The 22,237-nt window shown below is 36.5% G+C and overlaps 1 protein-coding gene across 1 annotated transcript; it reads left to right on the plus strand.

Moving 5' to 3' along the window:
- The first annotated feature begins 2,005 nt into the window (after positions 1-2,005).
- On the plus strand, positions 2,006-21,792 carry LOC148949917 (uncharacterized). The gene is made up of 3 exons (XM_089092001.1): positions 2,006-2,175; positions 9,836-10,783; positions 19,787-21,792. Exons 1-3 carry the CDS (start codon positions 2,103-2,105, stop codon positions 20,095-20,097), a joined length of 1,332 nt encoding a protein of 443 aa, XP_088948127.1. The 5' UTR covers positions 2,006-2,102; the 3' UTR covers positions 20,098-21,792.
- Positions 21,793-22,237: the final 445 nt, after the last annotated feature.

The raw sequence follows: 22,237 nt of genomic DNA on the forward strand, positions 1-22,237 counted from the left end.
TACTTTGGACATTGAACTATGTTGAACAAAATCGCTATCTCGAAATTTTGATTGGATGACTTTGGGGGAGAGGTCCTGTAGGGAGAGGTCCTGTATTTGCCCTCCAATATTTTTGGTCACATTAAAAAAGCACTAGCAAATTTAATTTCCGTTCGAATGAGCTATTGCACATCTCTCTATGATTTTTTAGTCACCCCCTAGCCCTGGTAGAAAAAAAAAAGAAAAAAAAGGAGATACCAATGCAAAAAAGTGATTTTCTTTGTTGTTCAAGGAGGGGGACTGTGATTACCCTGTATAATGTTTTCGACCATGCTGATTCCAATGGTGCACTTTTTATTTTGATCCGACACCATTGTTGAGGGGCTTTAGGCTTTATTTCTTAAATCGCCATAAATTCCTTTTCTCAATAAATTTTTACTTTTAAGACGAACCGAAATAATAATTACCATTAGTGAACCAGTGTCAGATGGCGATTTTTTTCACTAGGTAATTTTTCTCTAAACGCGGTTTTTTAATTTCTGGTTACTATGAGCTGTGGTTCGCTCTTTACTAGGTTGCAGCTACTGCAGCAACTATGATTTGGAACTTGCTGATGGTGGAATTTATAGGAAGGAAGGACGTATATCTGAGCAATATCTTTTATATGAGCAACTAAAATTTTTTCTAAGATACAGGCGATATCAAAACGCCCAATAATAATACGCCCATACCGATACGCTTGATATCGATACGTCCGATACCAATACAGTGTACAGCCCTTTCCCCAGGGACTACGGAGGGTCATCACTAAAAACCATAGATATTGAACCTTTGAATTATGCTGAACAAAATGGCTATCTTGAAATTCTGATTGGATGACTTTGGGGGAGGGGCCTGTAGGGAGAGGGGGCTAGTTGCCCTCCAACCGTTTTGGTCACTTGAAAAGGGCACTTACAAATTTAATTTCATTCGAATGAGCTATCATACATCTGTCTATAATGCTCTGGCCACCCCCTAGCCCTGCTAGAAAAAAAAAGAAAAAAAAGGAGACAGATCAGTGCTACCGATGCAAAAAAGCGATCTTCTTTGTTGTTCAAGGAGGGGGACTGTAATTTCCCTGAATAAGGTTTTTGACCATGCTGATTCTAATGATTCATTTTCATTTTGATCTGGCACCATTTTCGAGGGGTTTCAGGCTTTTTTTCGGAATCACCATAAATTTCTTTTCACAATAAAGTTTTACTTTTAAGACGAACCGAAATAATAGTCACCATTCCTGAATCAGTGTCAGATGGTAATTTTTTTCCACTTAGGTAGATTTTTTCTAAACGCGATTTTTAACTTTGGTTACTATGGGCTGTGGTTCCTTTACTAGGTTGCAGCTACCGCTGCAACCATGAAAAAAGTAGTAAAGTCAGTGAATGAAACTTTCTAGAATCAGCTTACATGTCAATCGCTGTAAATATCTGGAAGCTTGATAAACCAAACTCGGTACTTGTCTGTGAAACGGAGCAAACTCAAGAATTACGCTGTGAAAGATTTGAGAGAAACCGGTGTCCCTTCCTGGGTCGGTTGTGATTTGCTTATTTTGAATGAGAAAACTACGATATATGATATGTATATTTTTATTAAATATTTAATATACACAAGTGATTAGGGGTTAGGTTAAGTTGGGTTAGGTATTTAATATAAAGCGTTCTGCGCGGCCTGCTTTCAACAATTCTTTGTCGTAATCTCCCTAATTTTGTTTCTAAAGTATAAAATTATCATCATTTTTTGGCATATTTCATTAGAATTAACCTAACTTCACTTATTGGATGTGTTCCGTTTAACAGACAAGTATCCCAAACTCAGCTACTTTCCTTAAAATATTGAAGAAAATTTTGCCGGAAAACAACTGTTTGCCCTACACCAATATCAAAGGCGGAATATTTTGAGATTTCATAAGGTTAAGGTTAGCGTGTAAAAAACCTATTGTTGGTCCAAATGCGTTCTAGTATCAATGATGCATTTACAAAGCAGAGGATAACGGAAGTTGCATGGGTTTACTGAAGCATGTAGAGGAAGCCAAAACAAACTTGATCAGACAAAAAATCAAGTTTTAATTCAGTTTGATTATCATCATGGCACGTCTCTTAGTGATATTTACTTTTGTGAATTGCCTTTTTGGAATTCTGTTAGCGTCTCCCATATCATGTAAGTTATTCCTTCTTGACTTTGCTTACCATGTCTCTTAAGGGAGGCGCTTGCTTTTTATCGTGTGCTAAAGCAGGGGAAGGCGGCTGCAGTAATTGTGGTGATGTAAGTTTTTTTTAGAAGTTTAGATCTACATCTGGCCCCCTTAAATCAAGCAAGCTCTGTTGATTGGCAGCCCCCCTTATATAGGCTATGGAATAATTTCTGTTCATTTTGAGTTTCAATGCTGTTCCTTAATTTTAATTTAAAAAAATTGTTTTTAATTTATCTAATTCGCAGACAGGTTTTAGTAGAAAATACGACAAAATAGGTCCCACAAAATAGGTCTTTCAAAGCAAAGTACACGGCTCAGTTGTAATTAGAACTCTAAAACAAGGAATTTTGATATCAATAGATACATCAAAAGATTTGTCTTTTTATACTGGTTCCAAATATATAAGATTCATTAAGTTTAGTATTACCCATCAAAAGCTACATGCCTGAAAAATGTGCCTGATTCTAGAAAAAGGGGGGAAACATCCCTAAAAAGTCAAGGAATCTTAATAAAAATCACATCATCAGATTTAGTATATCAGAGAACCCTACTGTAGAAGTTTCAAGCTCCCATCTGCAAAAATGTGGGATTTTGTATTCTTTTTGTCAGAAGAATCATCACGGATGCATGTTTATTTGTTGTTTTTTTTTCCCAGGGGTGACCTTTTCGAACGATTATTACTAGAATATCAAGAAAGGGCTCATCATTCGAACGAAAATTAGAAGTTCTACTGCCCTTTTTATGTGACCAAAAAGATCGGAGGATAACTAGCCCCCCACGTCCCTTTTTCCCGAAGTCGTCCTATCAAAACTTTGAGATAGCCATTTTATTCAACATAGTTGGAAGGCTCAGTCACTACGCCTTTGGGGATAACATGACGCTCACAGTTTCCAGGGGAAAGATATGAAAGTCATGAAATTGGCCCATTGTTACGTAAAGTATTTGTTATTGGGGAGTATGCATACATTTTTCGGGTGGGGGATTTTCTTCTGATGGGATTTTCTACGGGGAAAATTCTCTGTGGGTAGGAAGTTTCGTCGGGGGGGGGGCTGTTTGGACTTTACAGGGAAAATTTTACACAGGGGGAGTTTTCCAGAATTCCTATGCGAAATTCTTTTTATTCGTCTTTGCAGACTCAATTTTAGGTCTGGATTTGTTAAGCAAAATTGTCTTGGGGGAATTTTCACCAGGTTGGAATTGTCTAGAGGATCTTTTTGCACAGGGGGGGGGGGTATTTTCCACGAGATAAATTCTCAATGAGGGAGTTTTCCGCGGGATAAATTCTCCAGGGGAATTTTCTGTAGGAGCAGTTTTCTACTTAGGGAGGGGGGGGGGATTCGCGGGAAAAATTTTTCACAGAGGAGGATTTTTGCCATGATTTGCGAAACAATTAGAAATTAAATTGTTTTTAAAATGAAAGTGTGCTAAGAAAAATTTTTCAAGCGGAATCGTCCGCAAGACATTTTCCGAGGGGAATTTTCAGCGAGAATAGAATTGTATGGGGCAATTTTCCTCGAGGGGATATTTATACGGGAGGAAATTTCCCTGGAGTGATTTTCCGTAGGGGGGACTTCCCATGGAGGGGAGCTGGATCTCCCGGCAATATTTAAAAAATATCAGAAATTAAATGAAAAAAAACAAGTTTTTTCGACTGAAAGTAATGAACAGCATCACAACTTAAAACGAACAGAAATTATTACGTATATGAGGGGGGTTGCCGCATCCTCAAGACCTCGCTCTTTGCACTAAATTTTGACTTTTGTCCCAACTCTTTAAGAACGGCTCCTAAAACACAAGGGCCGTTTAATTAGAATAATAAGAATTTTTTTTTTTTTTTAATACTAAACACTTTAGCAGGAAGAGCGAGGTATTGAGGAGGGGGCAACTCCCGAATATACGCTATACTTTCTTTTTGTTTTAAGTTTTGATTTTGCTCCTTACTTTCAGCTGGAAAAACTTATTGTTTCTTTTATTTAATTAAAATATAAAGCAATCAATAGACCTGATGTACTTCCATTAAGAAGAAAAAATTTATTTATCAATTGATCACGCCTAGAGTCCCCCTCAACCAGATCTGATTTTTCTTCCCGAGGAACCTGGTAGCGTTTCGCATTTTGAATACTCCTGCTTAAGAATGACAATTTTGGATTGTAATTAAAATTTTGGCTGAACAGTATTTTTGTTGAATGAGTCCCTAATGATAGTATTATCATTAATTTCAGGTGAACGAAAAGGGGTATTATTGTTTACATGGATTGGAATTCTGCGGAACTTTTGATCAAACAGTTCGTGGTAACGAACTGTAAGTAAGGAGCAACCGGGTTCAATAGTAACCGAAACTCTAAGAAACAAAATTTTGATATCAATAGATACATCAAAAGAATCAAATTTTTATACTGCTTTCAGATATATATAGGTGCCATCAAGTTTAGTCTTACCCATCAAAAGTTACGCGCCTGAGAAAATTTGTCTTATTTTCGAAAAAAGGGGGAAACAATCCCTAAAAGTCGTAGAACTTGAATGAAAATCGCACCACCAGATTCAGCGTATCAGAAAACCCTGCTAGAGAAGTTTCAAGCTCCTATTGCAAAAATGTGGGAATTTTGTATTTTTTGCCAGAAAAAAGATCATGGATGCGAGTTTATTTGTTTGCTTGTTTCTTTTTTTCTCAGGGGTGTTCATATCGATCCAGTAGTCCTATAATATCGTAAGAGGGCTAATTTGAACGAAAACTAAAAGTTTTAGTGCCCTTTTTAAGTGACCAAAAAAATTGGAGGGCCACTTGGCCTCCTTCCACGCTCATTTTTTTCCCGAAGTCACCCAATCAAAATTTTTAGATACTCATTTTGTTCAGCATGGTCGAAACTTAAATAAATAAAATTTGTCTTTGAAAATGACTTAGTCCCCCACAGTCCCCGGAGGAATGACTCCAAGTTATAAAATTCGTATATTGTTCACATATAGTATTGGTTATTGGGAAGTATACAGACGTTTTCAGGAAAGATTTTTTTCTGGTGGGGGGAGAGGGTCAGAGTAGGGGGTTACGGGGGAGTATCTTTCCAAGGAGGATGTTTCCTTGGGGGAAGGGACATTTCTATGAAGGGGCCGCCGAATTTCTCAGCATTATTTAAAAACGATCAGAAATTAAATAAAAAAACAATTTTTTTTTCAACTGAAAGTAAGGAGTAACATTAAAACTTAAAAGGAACAGAAATTATTACGTATATGAGGGAGTTTGCCCCAAAGTCAATGCCTCGCTCTTTACGCTAAAGTTTTTTTAGTACTTTCAAACTACTACTACTACTACTACTACTAACAACTCACCGCAGCACCAAGCCGCATGAGGCCAACACAGCTACGCACGATCCTCCTCCACCCCAATCTATTCAAAGCCTCCCTTTTTACGCCCGCCCATGAAGTTCCCATTTCCTTTAAATCTTTCTTTACGACGTCCTCCCACCCCAGACGGGGACGACCTGCTTTCCGTTTAGCTCTAAATGGTTGGTCGAAAAGAACAACCTTCGGCAATCTGTCATCCTTCATCCGCACAACATGCCCTAACCACCTCAACCTTTCTTTCATTATAGCCCTAGAGAGCGGTATTGAACCACATTTTTCGCAGAGCCTATTCTTTGAAATACAGTCAGTCAACCGGGTACCCAGAACAATCCTTAACCAAGGTCTCTGGAAAACATCTTGCAAATCTTCAGCCGCTTTTTGGTGCGTCCATGCTTAAGAGCCATATTTGACCACTGTCGTCGCTCTAGCTTCTCATATTCTAATCTTGGTTTGCAGACTTATCTTCCTATTCTTCCAGACTTTTTTTAACTGTGAAAAAACACCCTGAGCCTTGGCTATTCTATTTTTAACATCTTCACTGCTCTTCATCTTCATCTTTACTAATAATACTACCAAGGTAAGTGAAGCTGCCCACCTGATCAATCTTTTCATTACCCAACGTCACCTTTTCATCTTCACTTATTGCTAGCCTTAGTGACTTAGTCTTCCTAACCTTAATTATCAAACCAATTCTAGCACCCTGAACTCGCAAAACCTCCTAAACTTCATTTATTTTGCTCACACTTTAATCTAAGATGCTTAAATCATCAGTATAATCTAAGTCTAGGAGACCTTTTCCTCCCCATTAGATTCTGTGTTCTCCCATTGCCTTTCATGTGCTCCTTAAAACACAGTCCATCAAAATAATCCATATAAAGGGGGATAGAACACAACCCTGCTTAACTCCTGATTTAATACAAAACCAGCTGCTAATTTAATTCCCTACCTTAACCGCAGCAATATTATTCTCGTACATACAATAATCATTTTAATGTATTTGTCTGGTATACAATACGAGGATAGAACCTTTACCAAAGCTCTTCTATCAACAGAATCGATTGCTTGCTCGTAATCTATAAAACTGAGGACCAAAGGTGTTTGAAAATTCAGGCACTTCTCAATTATAGTTCGAATAAGTCTTCTCTCGACCTTTTAAGACCATTGGTTCGTTACAATCGACCATGCGGAAAACCCAAAATAAAATAAAATAAATAAATACGCATCCGTGATCTTTTTCCTCTGGGAAAAATAAGCAAAAATCCACATTTTTTTAGGTAGAAGCTTGAAACCTCTACAGTAGAGTCCGCTGATATGCTCAATATAATACTGTGACTTTCATTCAGACCACTTTAATTTTTGGGGGCGATTCTCCATTTTTCAAAAAATTATGCACATTTTCTCAGGCCCGTAGCTTTTGATAGGTATCATTAAACTTAAACAACTTTATAGATTTGGAATCAAACAGTTCGTGGTAACGAACTGTATGTAAGGAGCGACCCGGCTCAATTGTAACCAAAACTCTAAAAATCGGAATTTCAATACCAATAGATACATCAAAAGAATCGGATTTTTATGCTGATGTCAAATATGTAAGTTTTATCAAGTTTAGTCTTACCTATAAAAGGTTAAAAGCCTGAGAAAATGTTCCTGATTTTCGAAAAAGGGGAAAACACCCCTTAAAAGTCAAGTGGTCTTAATGAAAATCACACCATCAGATTCAGAATATTAGAGAAACCTACTGCATAAGGTTCAAGCTCCTATCTGCAAAAATGTCGAATTTTGTAATATTTGCTAGAAGAAAGATCACGGATGCGTGTTTATTTGTTGTTTGTTTTCCAGGTGATCGTATCGACCTAGTGGTCTTAAAATGTCGCGAGAGGGCTCACTCGAAAGGAAATTAAAGGTTCTAGTGCTCTTTTTTAGTGACAAAAAAAAATTGGAGGGGAACTAGGCCCCCTCCCACGCTCATTTTTTCCCAAAGTCACCCGATCAAAATTTTGAGATATCCATTTTGTTCAGCATAATCGAAAAAATTAATAACTATGTTTTTGAGGATGACTTAATCCCCCACAGTTCCCGGGGGAAGGGCTGCAAGTTATGATGTTTCCCCACTGTTTACATATAGTATTGGTTACTGGGAAGTATACAGACGTTTTCAGGGGGATTTTTTTTTTGGGGGGGGGAGGGTGGATGGGTTTACATGGGAGGATTTTTCCACGCAGGAAGTTTTCATAAGGGAAGGGAATTTTCTATTAAGGGGGCGCTGGAATTCCCAGCATTATTTAAAAAACGATAAGAAATTAAAATAAAAAAAATAAGTTTTTTCAACTGAATTTAAGGAGCAACATTAAAACTGAAAACTAACAGAAATTGTTAAATATATGAGGGGTTTGTCCTTTCGTTAATACCTTGCTCTTTACGCTAAAGTTTTTTTAGTACTTTGAAAAGAGCTATTTATTCTAATTAAGCGGTCTTTGTGATTCAGGGGTCATTCTTAAAGAATTGGAACAAAATACGGACTTCAGCGTAAAGAGCGAGGTATTGACGAGGGGGCAAACCCCCTCATATACGTAATAATTTCTGTTCGTTTTAAGTTTTAATGCTGTTTCTTACTCTCAGTTGGAATAACTTGTTTTTTTTTTTATTTAATCACCATAAGAAGCCGATTCCCTTTATGCATTAATTGTGATCAAAACTAATTTTTGGGAGTTTCGGTTACTTTTGGCTCGAGTCGATTCTAACTCACAGTTTGTTACCATAACTTGACTGAGAATGGGCAACTTCCAAAATTTATGGCCTTTTCTCCTTGGGCTTTGGGGTGGTCTTGACCCCAAAGCCAAATTTATTAGACTTTTAAACATATCTGAACAAAAAGGCCATCTCAATATTTGGGGTTACGGGGGACCAGGTAGCAGAAAAGGATTCGGTTGCCCTCCAATTACTTTTGACACTTAAAAAACGTATTATAACTTTGAATATAATAAGCCCTTACCAAAGTTTTATAACCAGCCTCTCCATACAAAATGGTTGATGAAAGCAAAGTTTTCTAGCCCTTATAGCCTTTAGTCGTGACCCATTGTATTTTCATATTGTATTATATTTTATAGCCCTTAGTCGTGGCCTATTATGTTTTATAATGTATTATATTTTATGGCTCTTGGTCGTGGGCCATTTCGGTGAGAAACATTGTTTTTTTTCAGTTTTTGATTACATCGAAGTCTTCCTGAACAAACAACTTAAGGATATGAGTTTTGAACGGACCAGGAAAAAATCTTTAGGCCCCCGTTTTTATCAGGGGGGGGCAACATGCACCAAAACAATTTTTTACTCATCAGGCTCTTGTGGCTCAAGAGATTATGGCTTTAAGTTTTAAACTGAATTAGGGCAAAAAGTTCTTTCGCTCGTTTCCAGCTACCCTATCCCCCTCTCATTCCATAACAAAATGCGCGAGTGTTTTGACACAGAGAATGATTTCTCGAAGTTTCAAGACACTGCCACCCAAGACTCCTTTTCCCAGTAGCCTATAATGTGTAAACGGTTGGCAATTTGTACAATCAACAACCCTTACCCCAGGAGCTGTGGAGTTCATGTCATCCCCGTAGATGTGTTTAATGGATCTTCGCAACAGTTCTGAACAAAAGGGTTATTTTGAAGTTTTTATGTCTTGAGGGGTACAGAGGGCGAGGTTAGATAAAAAGGACTTGGGAGGAGAGCTGGTTACTCTTCGATCATTTTCGACCTTAAAAAAGGCACTAGAACTTTCAATTTTTAATTGAATTTGCTCCCTCACGAATATGGCACAAACCCTCGGCACGAAGTGGCCGGAGGAAAAAAGTAACAAATAAATAAATGCACATTGATCTTTGTTAGAGCAGCTCTAAGGTGCTACCTCTGAAAACGTCAAAATGACATTATTGAATTTTGACTGGTATATAAGTAATTACTTTTTTTTCTCAATGTCAAGAACACTTCTTTGACAGGGTGGAGATGTTTTTTAAATGGTCACTGTACTACAATCACTAGATAATCACGGGAAAGGAAACCATCAAGGAAACCTTTTAAAGAAAAATCATATAAGAAATTTTCAGTACCTTCTAGAAGACATCTCTCCCTTATTTTAGCTGGTGACTTGCATCTTTTTTATTTGTTTATACTTTTCATAGGAATTATCCCTACCGGTTACTTGTTACATGTCCCTATCAGACAAGTCATAGGACTCATGAGGAAAATGATACTCTTTTGTATGTACTGTATCTTTTCTTTCATACAATTATGTTTTACTTTTAGTCGAAGACATTGGAAATAATTCTGATGCAGCTTCCCAAAGTTTTCCTGATTCACTACCTTGTTCCAAAGATTGCATTGAAGATGGAAGAGCCAAAGAAGATTGTACATCATGTCCAAACTCGGAAAAAGTAGGAGCTTCAATAGAAGTCATTAACATAGTTAGTGATGATAATGAAGATGATGAAAATGCAACTGAAAAACAGAGCATCTGTCTTGGAAATAGCTGTCCAATAATGGATATGATGGAGGAAATACAAGATGATAATCAGCATGAAAGTCTTGACCACGAGGACCAAGCACGAGGTGTTTCTGATGAAGTTCCAAATGTCTCTTATGATCAAAATGATAGAACCGCAGAAGAAGATGCTACCACAAGCTCCCAAGAAGAGGATGAAGAATATGATACTGATGTAGGTGATGACGAAGATTTTATTGATTTAAATGATTTTCTTAAAGAGGCTGCTGTTAAGGCAGAGCCAGGCTTTGGGGCTGAACGAACAGATGATCCAGAAACGCTAGATTCCAAAAATGATGATAACGAGATGGCTGAGTTTTCAGATGAAGAAACCAAATCAGCCCCTTTAAAAACCGAAGCTGATACAACTACTCAAAATGATGCAAACATAAATACTTCCAACAAAAGTGCAAGTCCCCGCCTTTTGCATATTGAAAACGGTGCATTTGATTCTGGGAATTGGATGCCCATTGAAACTTCCAAGGGAATAAACGAAACAAATGAAATGGTCTTAAAAAGACGTCAACACACGATTGACCTAGAAATGATCAATACAAAGGTAAATAGCACCACTTCAGATGATGAAGAAAGTGAATTTGGCATACACTTAGTAAGTCCGTCTATTAATGATGATGAAAATGAAGACAGTACACAAGAAACAATGCTTCCGTTTTTCCCGCTTTTTGGCACACCAATTTTAAACACAGTTGTTGGTAAGAATTTTATATTACTATTACAGTTTGTCTTTTGAATTATTGCAAATCAGAGTTGGGTAAGGCCATCCACATTATTTTTTTCTTTTCTTTACATTTTTTTACGATTAGAAGGTATGTAAAACCGTTCCATTGTATTTATCATCGTATCTTTATTCTCAACATACTCAACATATTCTCAACGCACTTATTCCCAAGGAGTGCTTTGTTTCTATCAGCCCATGTCGGGCTTGAGATTATAATTAAGGTCACCAAACACATCGTGACAATGAGGTGAAACTGAATAGGGACCTATGTCAACAAAAACCGAAACTTTAAAAAGGAAAATTCGATAACAATACACACATAAAAACTAGCTACTTTTTAAACTGATCCTAAAAATTTTGATCCGAAACCATCTTTTGGTGTTTCCGACAATTTTTCAGAATTCCTGCAAATTTGTTTTGTAGCAAACGTTTGCCTATCCTCCTTTAGATAATCAAAGTTAACATTATTTCACAAAAAGCGAAGAAATTGAAAAAAAGATTATGGATTTAGATATCGCCTGGTCGTAACTTGGGCTTATAAAATGTGCAGTTCAGTAGTTTGAAATTTGAAAAATACAATTTTATAAATCCGTTTATAAACTTTCTTGTTCAACAGGCAATTATTAATCTGGTTTCAATAGTCTGGTTTGTCGGTGGAAGATGCCTCTAGCCAGGTTGATACTTATTTTTTGTTGCAATTTCTTGTCCCTGACACAAAAGTAGAACCTGTACCAAAAATTTTAGCAGCACCTGTAGATTCAGAGAAGTAAGTAAAAAAAAATAATGCAAAAACAGACAATTAAGAGAGAAATAAAACTGCTTGGAACGCAGCGTTATGAAGACAAGAGATGTTGTATTCAAAACTAAGGGTAAATATGAACACGCAAAAACGGAATTTAAAAACTCGAGCCGGTCACTAAAAAAAAAAAAAAAAAAAAAAAAAAAAAAAAAAAAAAAAAAAAAAATCTTGTCCTGGTGATTCTCAGCTGCGCTGCAAAGCTTTCATGGCTATAATAAAAATGGAACCCACTGCAAACTCGTAGCAGCACCTTTATATTAGACAAAGTTATTTCCAGCAAATTAAAGCATAAATGGAGAATTTAAGGGAGAAACAAAACTTCCCGAAAAACAGATGTTGTATTCAAACCTTTGGTTAAGTATGACACTGTAAACCAGAAAATAAATAGAAGAGGTCAGTCCCTGAAAAGAAATAACTACTGTCGTCTAGTCGTGGCGATTCTTAATTTTGCTACAGTCCTGCCATGTCTCTGAATAAAGATTAGAACCCGTATCAAAAATCTCAGTAGTACCCGCAAGGAAGTAACATCAAGCAAATGAAGTGCAAAAACTGGAGAAAATGAATAAGAACTGAAACTAATAGAATAACAGCGTAGTCAAGGCAGCCTTTTTTGCATTTAAAACTATGGATAAATGTGATATTGTAGAAAAGAAAGAAAAAAAATCCAAGTCAATCCCTGAATTGGCATTACTAATGTTGTTTAGTCGGGGTGATTCTTAATTTTTCTACAGTCCTGTTATGTCTCTGAAAAAACAGTAGACCCCGTTTCAAAAATCTCAGTAGTACCCGCATATTCAAGGAAGTAACATCAAGCAAATGAAGGGCAAAAACTGAAGAAAATAAGTAGTAAATGAAACTTCGAAAAATAGCGTTGTCAACGCAGCATATTTTAAATTCAAAACTATGGATAAATATAATACTGTTGAAAAGAAAGAAAAAAAATCAAATCAGTTCCTCCAACAAAATCCCTGATGATGAATTTCACAGAAAGATGGTCATATCTCTGAAATAAAGCTGAGTTTTTGAAAAAGAGGAAAATCTTAGTAGCTCCCTTATATTAAGGGAAGTAATATTTAGTACAAGGAAAAAATTTATTGCAAAAATAAATTTACAAGGATTTTGAAAAATAGCCTGAAACCATCGAAGATGGCTTCGGACCAAAACGAACAGTCCACCACTGGTATCACCAAGTTTGGAAGTCCTGTGTAGGAGCATTACAGTCCCCAGCCTTGAACAACAAGGAGAATCGCTTTTTTGCATGGGAAGCACTGATGTATCTCTTTTTAGTTTTGTCGGCTACCATTATAACTTCCAGGGTAAAGTTCTTTAACCGGAGGTTTACGATTTCACGTCTTTTATAGTCCCCTTTCCACCCCCACCCCCTAATAAGCATTAGCGGGTGGGGGGAGGGAGTCACTGCCAAATGAAAAATGAAAAATTACTGCCAACTAAAAAATGTCATTTATTATTGTCTTTTTTTTCTAAATAACTGAACTCCTTATTTTCAAATTCTCAAAGATACCAGTGACAGCAATCCCCTTGGGCTTTTTAGTAAAGTTGCACAATAGTTACAAAACTAGCCACTTGTATTTAACGCAACTAAATAAAAAGAAAAACAGGTTTTTTCAGCTGAAAGTAAGGAACAATGTTAAAACTCAAAACGAACAGAAATTATTTCGTGCATGAAGGGGTCGCTCTCTCCTCAATACATTACTCTTCACGGTAAATTTTTAGCACTTTTAAAAACACTTCCAATCCGGGTTGCAGCGGTAGCTAGCAACCTAGTAAGAGACGATCACGCCCCATAGTAAAAAATGAAATAGGTCATAACTCCTAAAACTAGAATCAGATCAAAAAACGAAGTGCGCTGTTAGAACCGCCTTGTCGGAAATCCCTGTATAGAAAAACTTATAGTCTCTTGGCTTAAACAAAAAGGGAAATATATTGGCTTGAAAATCATGAAAAGTGGCTAAAACCACGATATTCCGCATATACAGCATCTTTTTTTTCTTTTCCTCAGATAGCAGGACACTGAAACATCATAGAGAGCTGTTTAATGGCTCTTTTTAAAGGATATTGATTGGGTTACAAACATTTTGTAATTAAAAAAATTATTTTTTATATAAAATAATTTTTTACGAAAAAACTGCATTTTCATGTCAAGATTGATGAATGACTTCATAGTCGTAGGTATTTAATCGTCATAATAGAGACATGGGCGTAGGCAGCATCTTGTGTAGGGGGGGGCAGCCACTTCTGTGATGGAGGGGGGGGGATCTTACTAATACTTCCCGAGGTCCTTTGAATACAGGTCTTTAGAAACTAGTCATTCTATATTTCACTAAAACTCGGCCTTTAACATTTTCCATGTTCTACTTTTCCTGCAACAGTATAACATAAGAAACCCACTATCCTACTTCCAATTTCCAGAATACATAAACACCACAAAAGCGATTTGAAACAAATCACATTATGGTTAGATTACAGCTTCTTCTAAGAATTCAACTCAAAAGTTTACAGTTGGGCAAAATTAAATATTAAAATTGGTATAGGGGAGACCGACCCACGTCTAGCCAAAGCAAACAGTTACAATACAAAAACCTATGTGGCTTCTGGTGGATTATAAACGCTCTGAAAGATTGTAGTGTATTTTTTTTTTTTTTAAGTCTGACCTTAATTAATACTTTTACCAAAAATTTCAGATTGGATCAGGTTTTATGGTGATTAACTCTGGAATTTTTTTCAATTTTGTCTGAAAGCCTACGCCTAATTACGAATACTAGAAAAATCGCGTTGTAAACTCACATTGTATTCTCCTATTATTTGCCTGTTTTTAGCAGCTTCCGAGACGTGCCATCTTCACCAGTTTGCTTTTAGTATTTTTCATCCTGTGGGATAGTGAACTCCCATGTTCGGCCACAATACCCAGAGTAAATTTGGCATGCCTTACCAAGGTGTCCAAACGTGGGCTATGCTTGTAAAAGCTGTGTAAACAGCATATTTAAAGGTTGAAGGCAAGCTTAATACCCAAAACTGTGTTATTTCTGGCGTTGTTTAATCCTGTCGGAACAGTAGGTGAACTGAAGTTCTTTTTTTCTGTTAAATTTCATTCAAGATAAAATGATTAAAAGTAAAACAGAATAGAAAAGAAAATAAGGTGGCTGTGATCCAGAAGAAAATAAAATAGCAGCTTTTTCTGTCTTATTCTACAAAAAGTCAGTTGGATTCTCTGGAAGTACCATGGGTGTCCCTAGAGGAACGCTGCAAGACTACATAAAAAAAAAAGTTGAGAAGCTGAATATCCGTCTAAAAAGTCTGGACCTGAATTTCCTTACACCCTGTTACAACCCATGATCGATATTTACAGAGGAACAAGCAAAAAGACTAAAAACTTACTTGAAAACGATAGCTTATATGCTTTCGACTGTATTCCCCTAGTAGCGTGTAAATTTGCATACACTTATACCATTATTAAGAGCATAAAAGTACCGGATAACGGAACTGCAAAGGTAGTGGAAAAAGTGGAGGAATTACAGGTAAAGATTGGAACCGTGGTTTTATGGATTGACTTAAAACTCTATCAGTAAGAACGCCAATAAGTACAAGCCTATGACGGACAACTGCTTTCAACTGTCACAGTGTAGGAGCTTTCTTTAACAACCTGGATTGAGGCCTATATAAACACATGTTCAGACCACAAGACATTGGAAGTTTTGACGAATCAGGTCTGAAAAAATCTACAAGCCTGGTAAAATCATTGCACAGCGAGGCCAGAAGTAAGTAGGGAAGGTCACGTCAGCAGAAAGAGGTCAGTTGACCACGATTTGTGCTGGTGTTAATGTGTTGGGAACACAGTCCCTCCTCTACTTATTTCCCCACAAAAAGAGTGTCCGGAAATTTTACTCAGGGGAGCTTTACCAGGAACCATAAAGATCAGCTCAGAAAATCGTTCTGGCTGGATGACTGCATCTCATTTTTTGCTTCACTTTCAGCATTTTATCAATCCCAAAAAATCAACCCAAAAAATCTCAAACCCAAACAATCAACAGGAAAAAAATATGAAAAACTCAGAAGTGCTCACTGACACCTCTATGAAAGAATGCATTACTGCTAGGATAAAAGCTGTATCTGCTAAAAAGCCCTAGTCCTGGAACGGAAGAAAGTCAGACAAGTGAAAAGACTAAAAAGCAAAAGGCGTGTCTCTGGCAACAAGAGTTACAGTTAGAGTGACGATTCTGCCGTAGATGATCCTGTATACAACAACTCTTCAGACCCCAGCATGAACATTGAAGACAAGCCCCCAACCAGCAACTTCTAATTTTACACTGAGAAAGTCAAGGCTGGTGATTACATTCTGATTGAGCTGAATAGCAAGAAAGGGACTTCTGTTCACAGTGTTATCATTATCAAAAGTAGTAACTGAAAGACTTAAGGTCCTCTTTTGGAAGGAGACTGGGGCAAAAGACTTTGCACTAACTGACGAGATGAATAGTGTCTTAAAGACAGAAGTTGAAATAAAACTGCCACCACTGAAAGGTAGAACACCAAGATTAGCAGAGCGGCTTACTTTTGGTCTTGATCAGTCAATTTATAATTTGAAATTAATACTATTTATTTTTTTTTTTTAAACCTCAATGAAATTCATTTTGTAATTTTTTATGCTGACCATATTCTTTCTTAATTTTATAGCCGAAAAACAAGCTTTAATGTTCCCCTGGTCACTTTTCTTTTTCTTTTGTCCGGTGGCCAAACGTAAGGCAGAGACGACTGAACCAGTGCCGGGATGGCCCAGATTTGGCACTCTTGACCTCTTGGATAGAGAGGCATCCAGGTGGAAAAATGGCGGAGTATTTCTAATTGTCTTTTTCAAGGATGGTATTGAATGAATTACTTCTGCTTTGACATGCTCAGCAACTTCTTATCACTTGAATCAATTCATGGAAAATTAAACAAGTCAAAATAAGCCGATCGTGGGCCACTCTCCTATATATATATCGGACCGAAAATCAATATTGAAGATCGAAACGTAAATGTTGATATCACAAACGATATTTGGAAATTTCTGTTTATTTCCAGCTTTTTTAACCATCTACCAGGTAACATCCAACAAAAAATTCCAACATACGAAAAGTTCTCGCTAATATCTATCGTAAATTTGAAGTTCTAGGGGGGGGGGAGCTGCCCCCCATTCTCTACGCTCATGAATAGAGAGCTGTATAAGGGCTCATTTTAAAGGAAATTGCTGTATATAGAAAACCTTTGTAATTAACAAAAATAATAATAAGAACGAATTGTACAGTAAAGAACAGACAGTAAAGTCCATAATAACTGAACACTACTAAAAGACTAAAAATATGCAATAAAACCTTACTTTCCTAGAAACCAGCATCAGCCATTTAAAATTAACAGAGATTTGGACTCACGACCGCAGGATTATGGGACTTACGCTATAATGACTGAACCACCGTGAATTTTATATTATGAGTTTTTTTTATAATAAATCCGGGTTGCGGCGGTAGCTAGCAACCTAGTAAGAGACGATCACAACCCATAGTAAAAAACGAAATAGGCCATAACTCATAAAACTAGAATCAGATTAAAAAACGAAGTAACCTATTAGAACCACCTTGTCCGAAACCCCTATATAAGACACTTACAGTCCCTTGGCTTGAACAACAAGGGAAATATACTGGCTCGAAAATCAAGAAAAGTGGCTGAAACCGCAATATTCTGCATGTACGGCTTCTTTTTTTTTCCTTTTCTCAGATAGCGGGGCACTGGAACATCGTAGAGAGCTGTTTAATGGCTCACTTAAAAGGAAATTGATGGGGTTGAAAAGCTTTTGTAAGTAATACATTAAAAATTCTCTCCGACAAGGAATCAAACCCCAGTCTCCCACATGACAAGCCAGTATGCTTACCAATATACCATCGGAGACTTACGAAATTTAAGTTACATATAAGACATGATAACAAATTCGTTAATAAACTAAAAATTATATAAGGGATCTGTCTTTTATAAACTGGGATTATGTAATTTTTATCGTTTCAAGGCTGTAGAGATGGCTAAAAACTAGTAAAGAACAATCCATGGCACATATTGGGCTTAGTTTGATGCCTCATTCTCTGAAGTTCGTCTCTTACTATTCCAAATAAGAAAAAGCCATGGGCTTTTTCCAGTTTGTAATTTTATATTAATTTGTTTGTTAAAGAACAAACTATAGCCAATAATAACTGAAAGCCAATTTTACATTAAGAAACGAACTGTCGCCCATAGTAACTGAATTACAACAAATTATGGTAAAGAACAAACTCAAGCCCAAAGGAACTAAACCCTGTGGTCCGATCATATAATCTTCATTATTTTAGCTAAGATCTGGATTGCAGCGGTAGCTAGCAACCTAGTAAGAGGCGATCGCGTCCGATACTAAAAAATATAATAACCCATAACTCCTAAAAATAGAGTCAGATCAAAACAAAAAGTACACTATTGCAACCGCTTTGTTCTAAACCTCTATTTATGAAATTTACCGTCCTTTGGCATGAATAACAGGTGAGATATATTGACTTGAAAATCAAGAAAAGTGGCTGCAACCAGGATATTCTGCATCAAGTGCATCTTTTTTTCCTTTTTTTTTCTCCACAGCTATCGGAGCACTGGTTATATTAAAAGATGGTCATTAGAAGATCAAGCCATTGCATATATTGGATCCGGGTTGCAGCGGTAGCTAGTTGTAATTAAACGTTCTTTGTGTTTCAGGAGTTGTACTTAAAAAATTGAACAAATAGACAGACTTTAGCGTAAGAAGCAACGCATTGAGGAAGGGGTCTAGAAGAAAGTAGGAATGGCAATTTGTTGGATACCAGACTAATGAAACGTAATTTATTGTTTAAATTATATTAATACTAATATCAGGAAGTCACAGCAACCTTTTATTTTTTCAAAACTAAAATGGTAAATGAGACACTTTTTAAAATATATGTCGTCAAACAGTTCGAGGTAACGAACTGTAAGTAAGGAACGAAACGGCTCAATAATAAACAAAACTCTAAAAACCGAATGTTGATATAAATGTGTATCAAAAGAATCGGATTATTATGATGGTTCCAAATATATAAAATCATTAAGCTTAATATTACCCATTAAAAGCTACGAGTCTGAGAAAATTTGCCCGATTTTTAAAAAAGGGGGAAAACACCTTTTAAAAGTCAAATAATGAAACTTCAAAGTTAATGAAAATCACACCAGCAGATTTAGCGTATCAGAAAATCCTACTGTCGAGGTATCAAGCTCCATTCTGCAAAAACATGGAATTTTGTATTTTTTACCAGAAGAAAGATCACGGATGCGTGTTTATTTGTTTGCTTGTTTTGTTTGTTGGTTTTCCAGGGGTGGTCCAATCGAACCAATACTCCAAGAACATCGGGAGAGGGCTCATTTGAACGGAAATCAAAAGTTCTAGTGGGCTTTTTAAGTTACCAAAAATATTGAAGGCCAACTAGCCCCTCTCCCACGCCCTTCCTTAATTGGGCAGTTTGTATACATTTTTCAGGTGGAGGGAGGGGGGCAAAACTTTCTGATGGGGGGATTTTCTACGTGTAAACATTTTCCATGGGCAGGGAAGTTTCTGGGGGTGGACTTTCCAGAGGAAATTTTAGACTAGGGGGAATTTACCAGCCTTCCTATGCTAAATTCTTTGTATTTGTCTTACTTTCTCTTTGCAGACTCAATTCTACATGTGGAGATGTTAAGGGTAATTGTTTTGGGGTAAATTTTCACTGGGATTGAATTGTCAAGAGGATCTTTCAGTTGAAAGGGGGTATTTTTCCGTGGAGGTGGAATTTTTCGGTATTATTAAAAAAAAACACCAGAAACTAAATTTTAAAGAACAAGTTATTTCAACTGAAAGTAAGGAGCAGCATTAAATCTTAAATCGAACAAATAACAGCTGTATTTTTTCCTTACTAGATTTTGAAAAATACTTATTTTTAGAGACTTCGTAAAAATTCTTCTGAACCATGAACTTGTGAATCATGAAAACCATGAACTCATTGTCTAAGACATTCTGACACTACCTTTCGGCAACTTTCTAAGAAGACCACAGGAAAAAAAAAGCGATTTCATAAAGCAGAATCTTTGTGTAGTTAAACTTTAAAGGACTAACCTCTATTCTTTCAGAATCACTTCAACGGCTCCAGAATCAAGTTCAAAGCTTATGGAACAACTATGGCAGTTTTAATACCACCGCCCTTGAAGCTCTTCCTAACGACTTTAAAAATACGACTTCCATGTCAAAAATGGTCAACGGAAGCTTAGTTCAAGTAAATGAAACAGTAAATAAAGAAATTATAAATGGTGTTCCTCACTTATTTCATGTCAAAGTTATGGCTTTAGTACCTCAGTATACTGAAACCAATAACAGCCAGCCGGAAGAGCCAACTGTTCAAAGCGAAATGGCACTCAATGAGACAAGCGAGATTCCCGAGTGAAAATCACCTTTTAGGATATTTGTGTATAGTCTATTCCACAAATTCTCATGTCAGTATTTTGAGAGTGTGATAATGCTGAATGACAAAGTCAAGTATTTCTATGAAAATTAGTCAAAACCAATTTTTTTTTTTTATATATTGACCTTATTCTATAAGACTGCCTTTATTTTAGTTTTTGGGTCTTTTCCGTTAGACGTGTGCCGCTATTTGCAATTTATTTTTTTGTCGTTAACTCGTCGCTAGAACAAAAAGAGAGGCATTTTTATATTGCTAATTTCGTGCTCTTTTATATGGTTAAAGTTGCGTTTGTGACAGTTCACCCTATTTCCCCTGGTGGTCCAATATATAGCCCTAGGCTGTATACAATACTAATATAAAACAAAACTGGTATTATTAGGTTCCTTATCTTATGCTCCTTTTCAACATAATAACCATTTCTCTGATTATAGACACAATCCTGCAGGGCTTTTACGCTTCAAAGCTATGACGCTCATAGGTCCAAGCGTTTTTGCCGCTCCGTTTTTGCGAGATTTTCAGGGAAATCCCCGAAAATTCAGAGATAGTGGAAGCACTGAAAAGAACGCACCTGATGAGCCAAAATTATGCAAAAAAGAGGTGATACCGAATTCTCAGCTCCTATTCTTGGGAGATATCTGACAGTTTATAAGCGACCACGAAATTCCCGTGCTATTTTACAATCACTTTTCTGTAAATAGGCGGCGTGGCAGCGGAGGGCACCTGGCACTTGACGATAAATTACATCAATCCAGTTTTGTAAAAAAAACAAAAAAAAAACACTCATTGCACCCCCTCAGATTTTGCGCCCTTATACCCGGGCCTATAGGTAATTCCAGGCCTGCAATCATCTGTGACCCAAATTATATATTTGTTTGTTTTTCTTTCCATTGTTTGATCCGTCGTAAAACCGATTACCCTGTGTAGACTCCAGACGGACCTTAAATAGTAGTATAGATATAGCGGAAAAGATCCTATTTTTTAATGTCGACACTCACTTCAGTGTAACTTTCATTCTTCATATTTAATTTTAAACTAATTTCATTTTCGGCTCATTGTTAACAGTCATCTTGAATTTTGATTTTAAATTGAAATTTGTGGAAAATTCTATTGTACGCATTGAACGCATTAATAAACCGTTATTACATTGGATTCAACGTAAGTTGTAAATCAGTATCCTGAGTGAAGAACATAATATGCAGTAACTCAGTATACTACATCTAATAGCAACCAGCCTGAAGAGCCACCTGTTCAGAAGGAAACGCTACTGAACAGGTATTTCTGTACAGCCAAATCCAAAAATTCTTGTTTCAATAGACATTTTCGAGAAGAAAGTAATGGTTTTGAACGCTAAGTTACATCTCCCTATGATATTTAACCTGAACTAAGAAGGTTTTTCTAAAAATTGTCCTAAATTTGGAAGTTTTGTTTCATTTTGACACTCCTTTTAGTTTAATTATCCATTTTTTCTAAGTTTAACTTTCAAAAAATCTTGTTTTTGGCTTCATCTTGAAAGTCATCGTCAGTTTTGATTTCTGGAATTTGTGGGAACTGGAATGGAAAACTGGAATTTGTGGGAAAGTCTATTGCATATTCTGAACATAATGACAACTGGTAATATATTCAGTCAATGTTTGTATATTGTTTGAGTATTTAATAAAACGAAAATATTATCCCTAAGTGAGGTTACAATTTTTTTTTTAGCATAGAAAGATATGGAAGAACTTATATAGAAAACTAAAAATTCTATAAGATATATTTATTGCCAACCAAGTTATTTACCAGGCTTCTAGAAGTGAAATAATGTTTTCAGAGAAACGTTTGAGCCAAAATTCTAGGAAAGGAGGTCCAGCATATGAGGGAAGAGGGATCCAAAACCAAAAAATTTGTTATTTAAAACTGAATAAAAAGTGCCCAGAACTTTGGATAAGCTTAAAACAGAACTTCCCCACCCCTACCTATGTGCATATCAGAAGAGGTCCACGTTCCTCAAGTTCATTTGGGTACACCTCTAGGGATACTAAGCGTAAAATTAAAATACTTTATGCACTGGAATAAAGGCGAATGCAGCCAGGTTAGTGTCAAATGACACTATACACATAAAAAAAGTTTTCACTTAAATTAC

Source organism: Artemia sp. Qi Xiang Cuo, chromosome 7 (assembly GCF_049724085.1).
Source record: "Artemia sp. Qi Xiang Cuo chromosome 7, ASM4972408v1, whole genome shotgun sequence".
Taxonomy (NCBI): Eukaryota; Metazoa; Arthropoda; class Branchiopoda; order Anostraca; family Artemiidae; genus Artemia; species Artemia sp. Qi Xiang Cuo.

Coding starts and splice junctions, on each gene's coding strand:
- LOC148949917 (XM_089092001.1), top strand. CDS start 2,103: ATGGCACGTCTCTTAGTGATATTTACTTTTGTGAATTGCCTTTTTGGA. Junction 2,176..9,835: donor GTTAGCGTCTCCCATATCAT/GTAAGTTATTCC, acceptor TTTTACTTTTAG/TCGAAGACATTGGAAATAAT. Junction 10,784..19,786: donor AATTTTAAACACAGTTGTTG/GTAAGAATTTTA, acceptor CTATTCTTTCAG/AATCACTTCAACGGCTCCAG.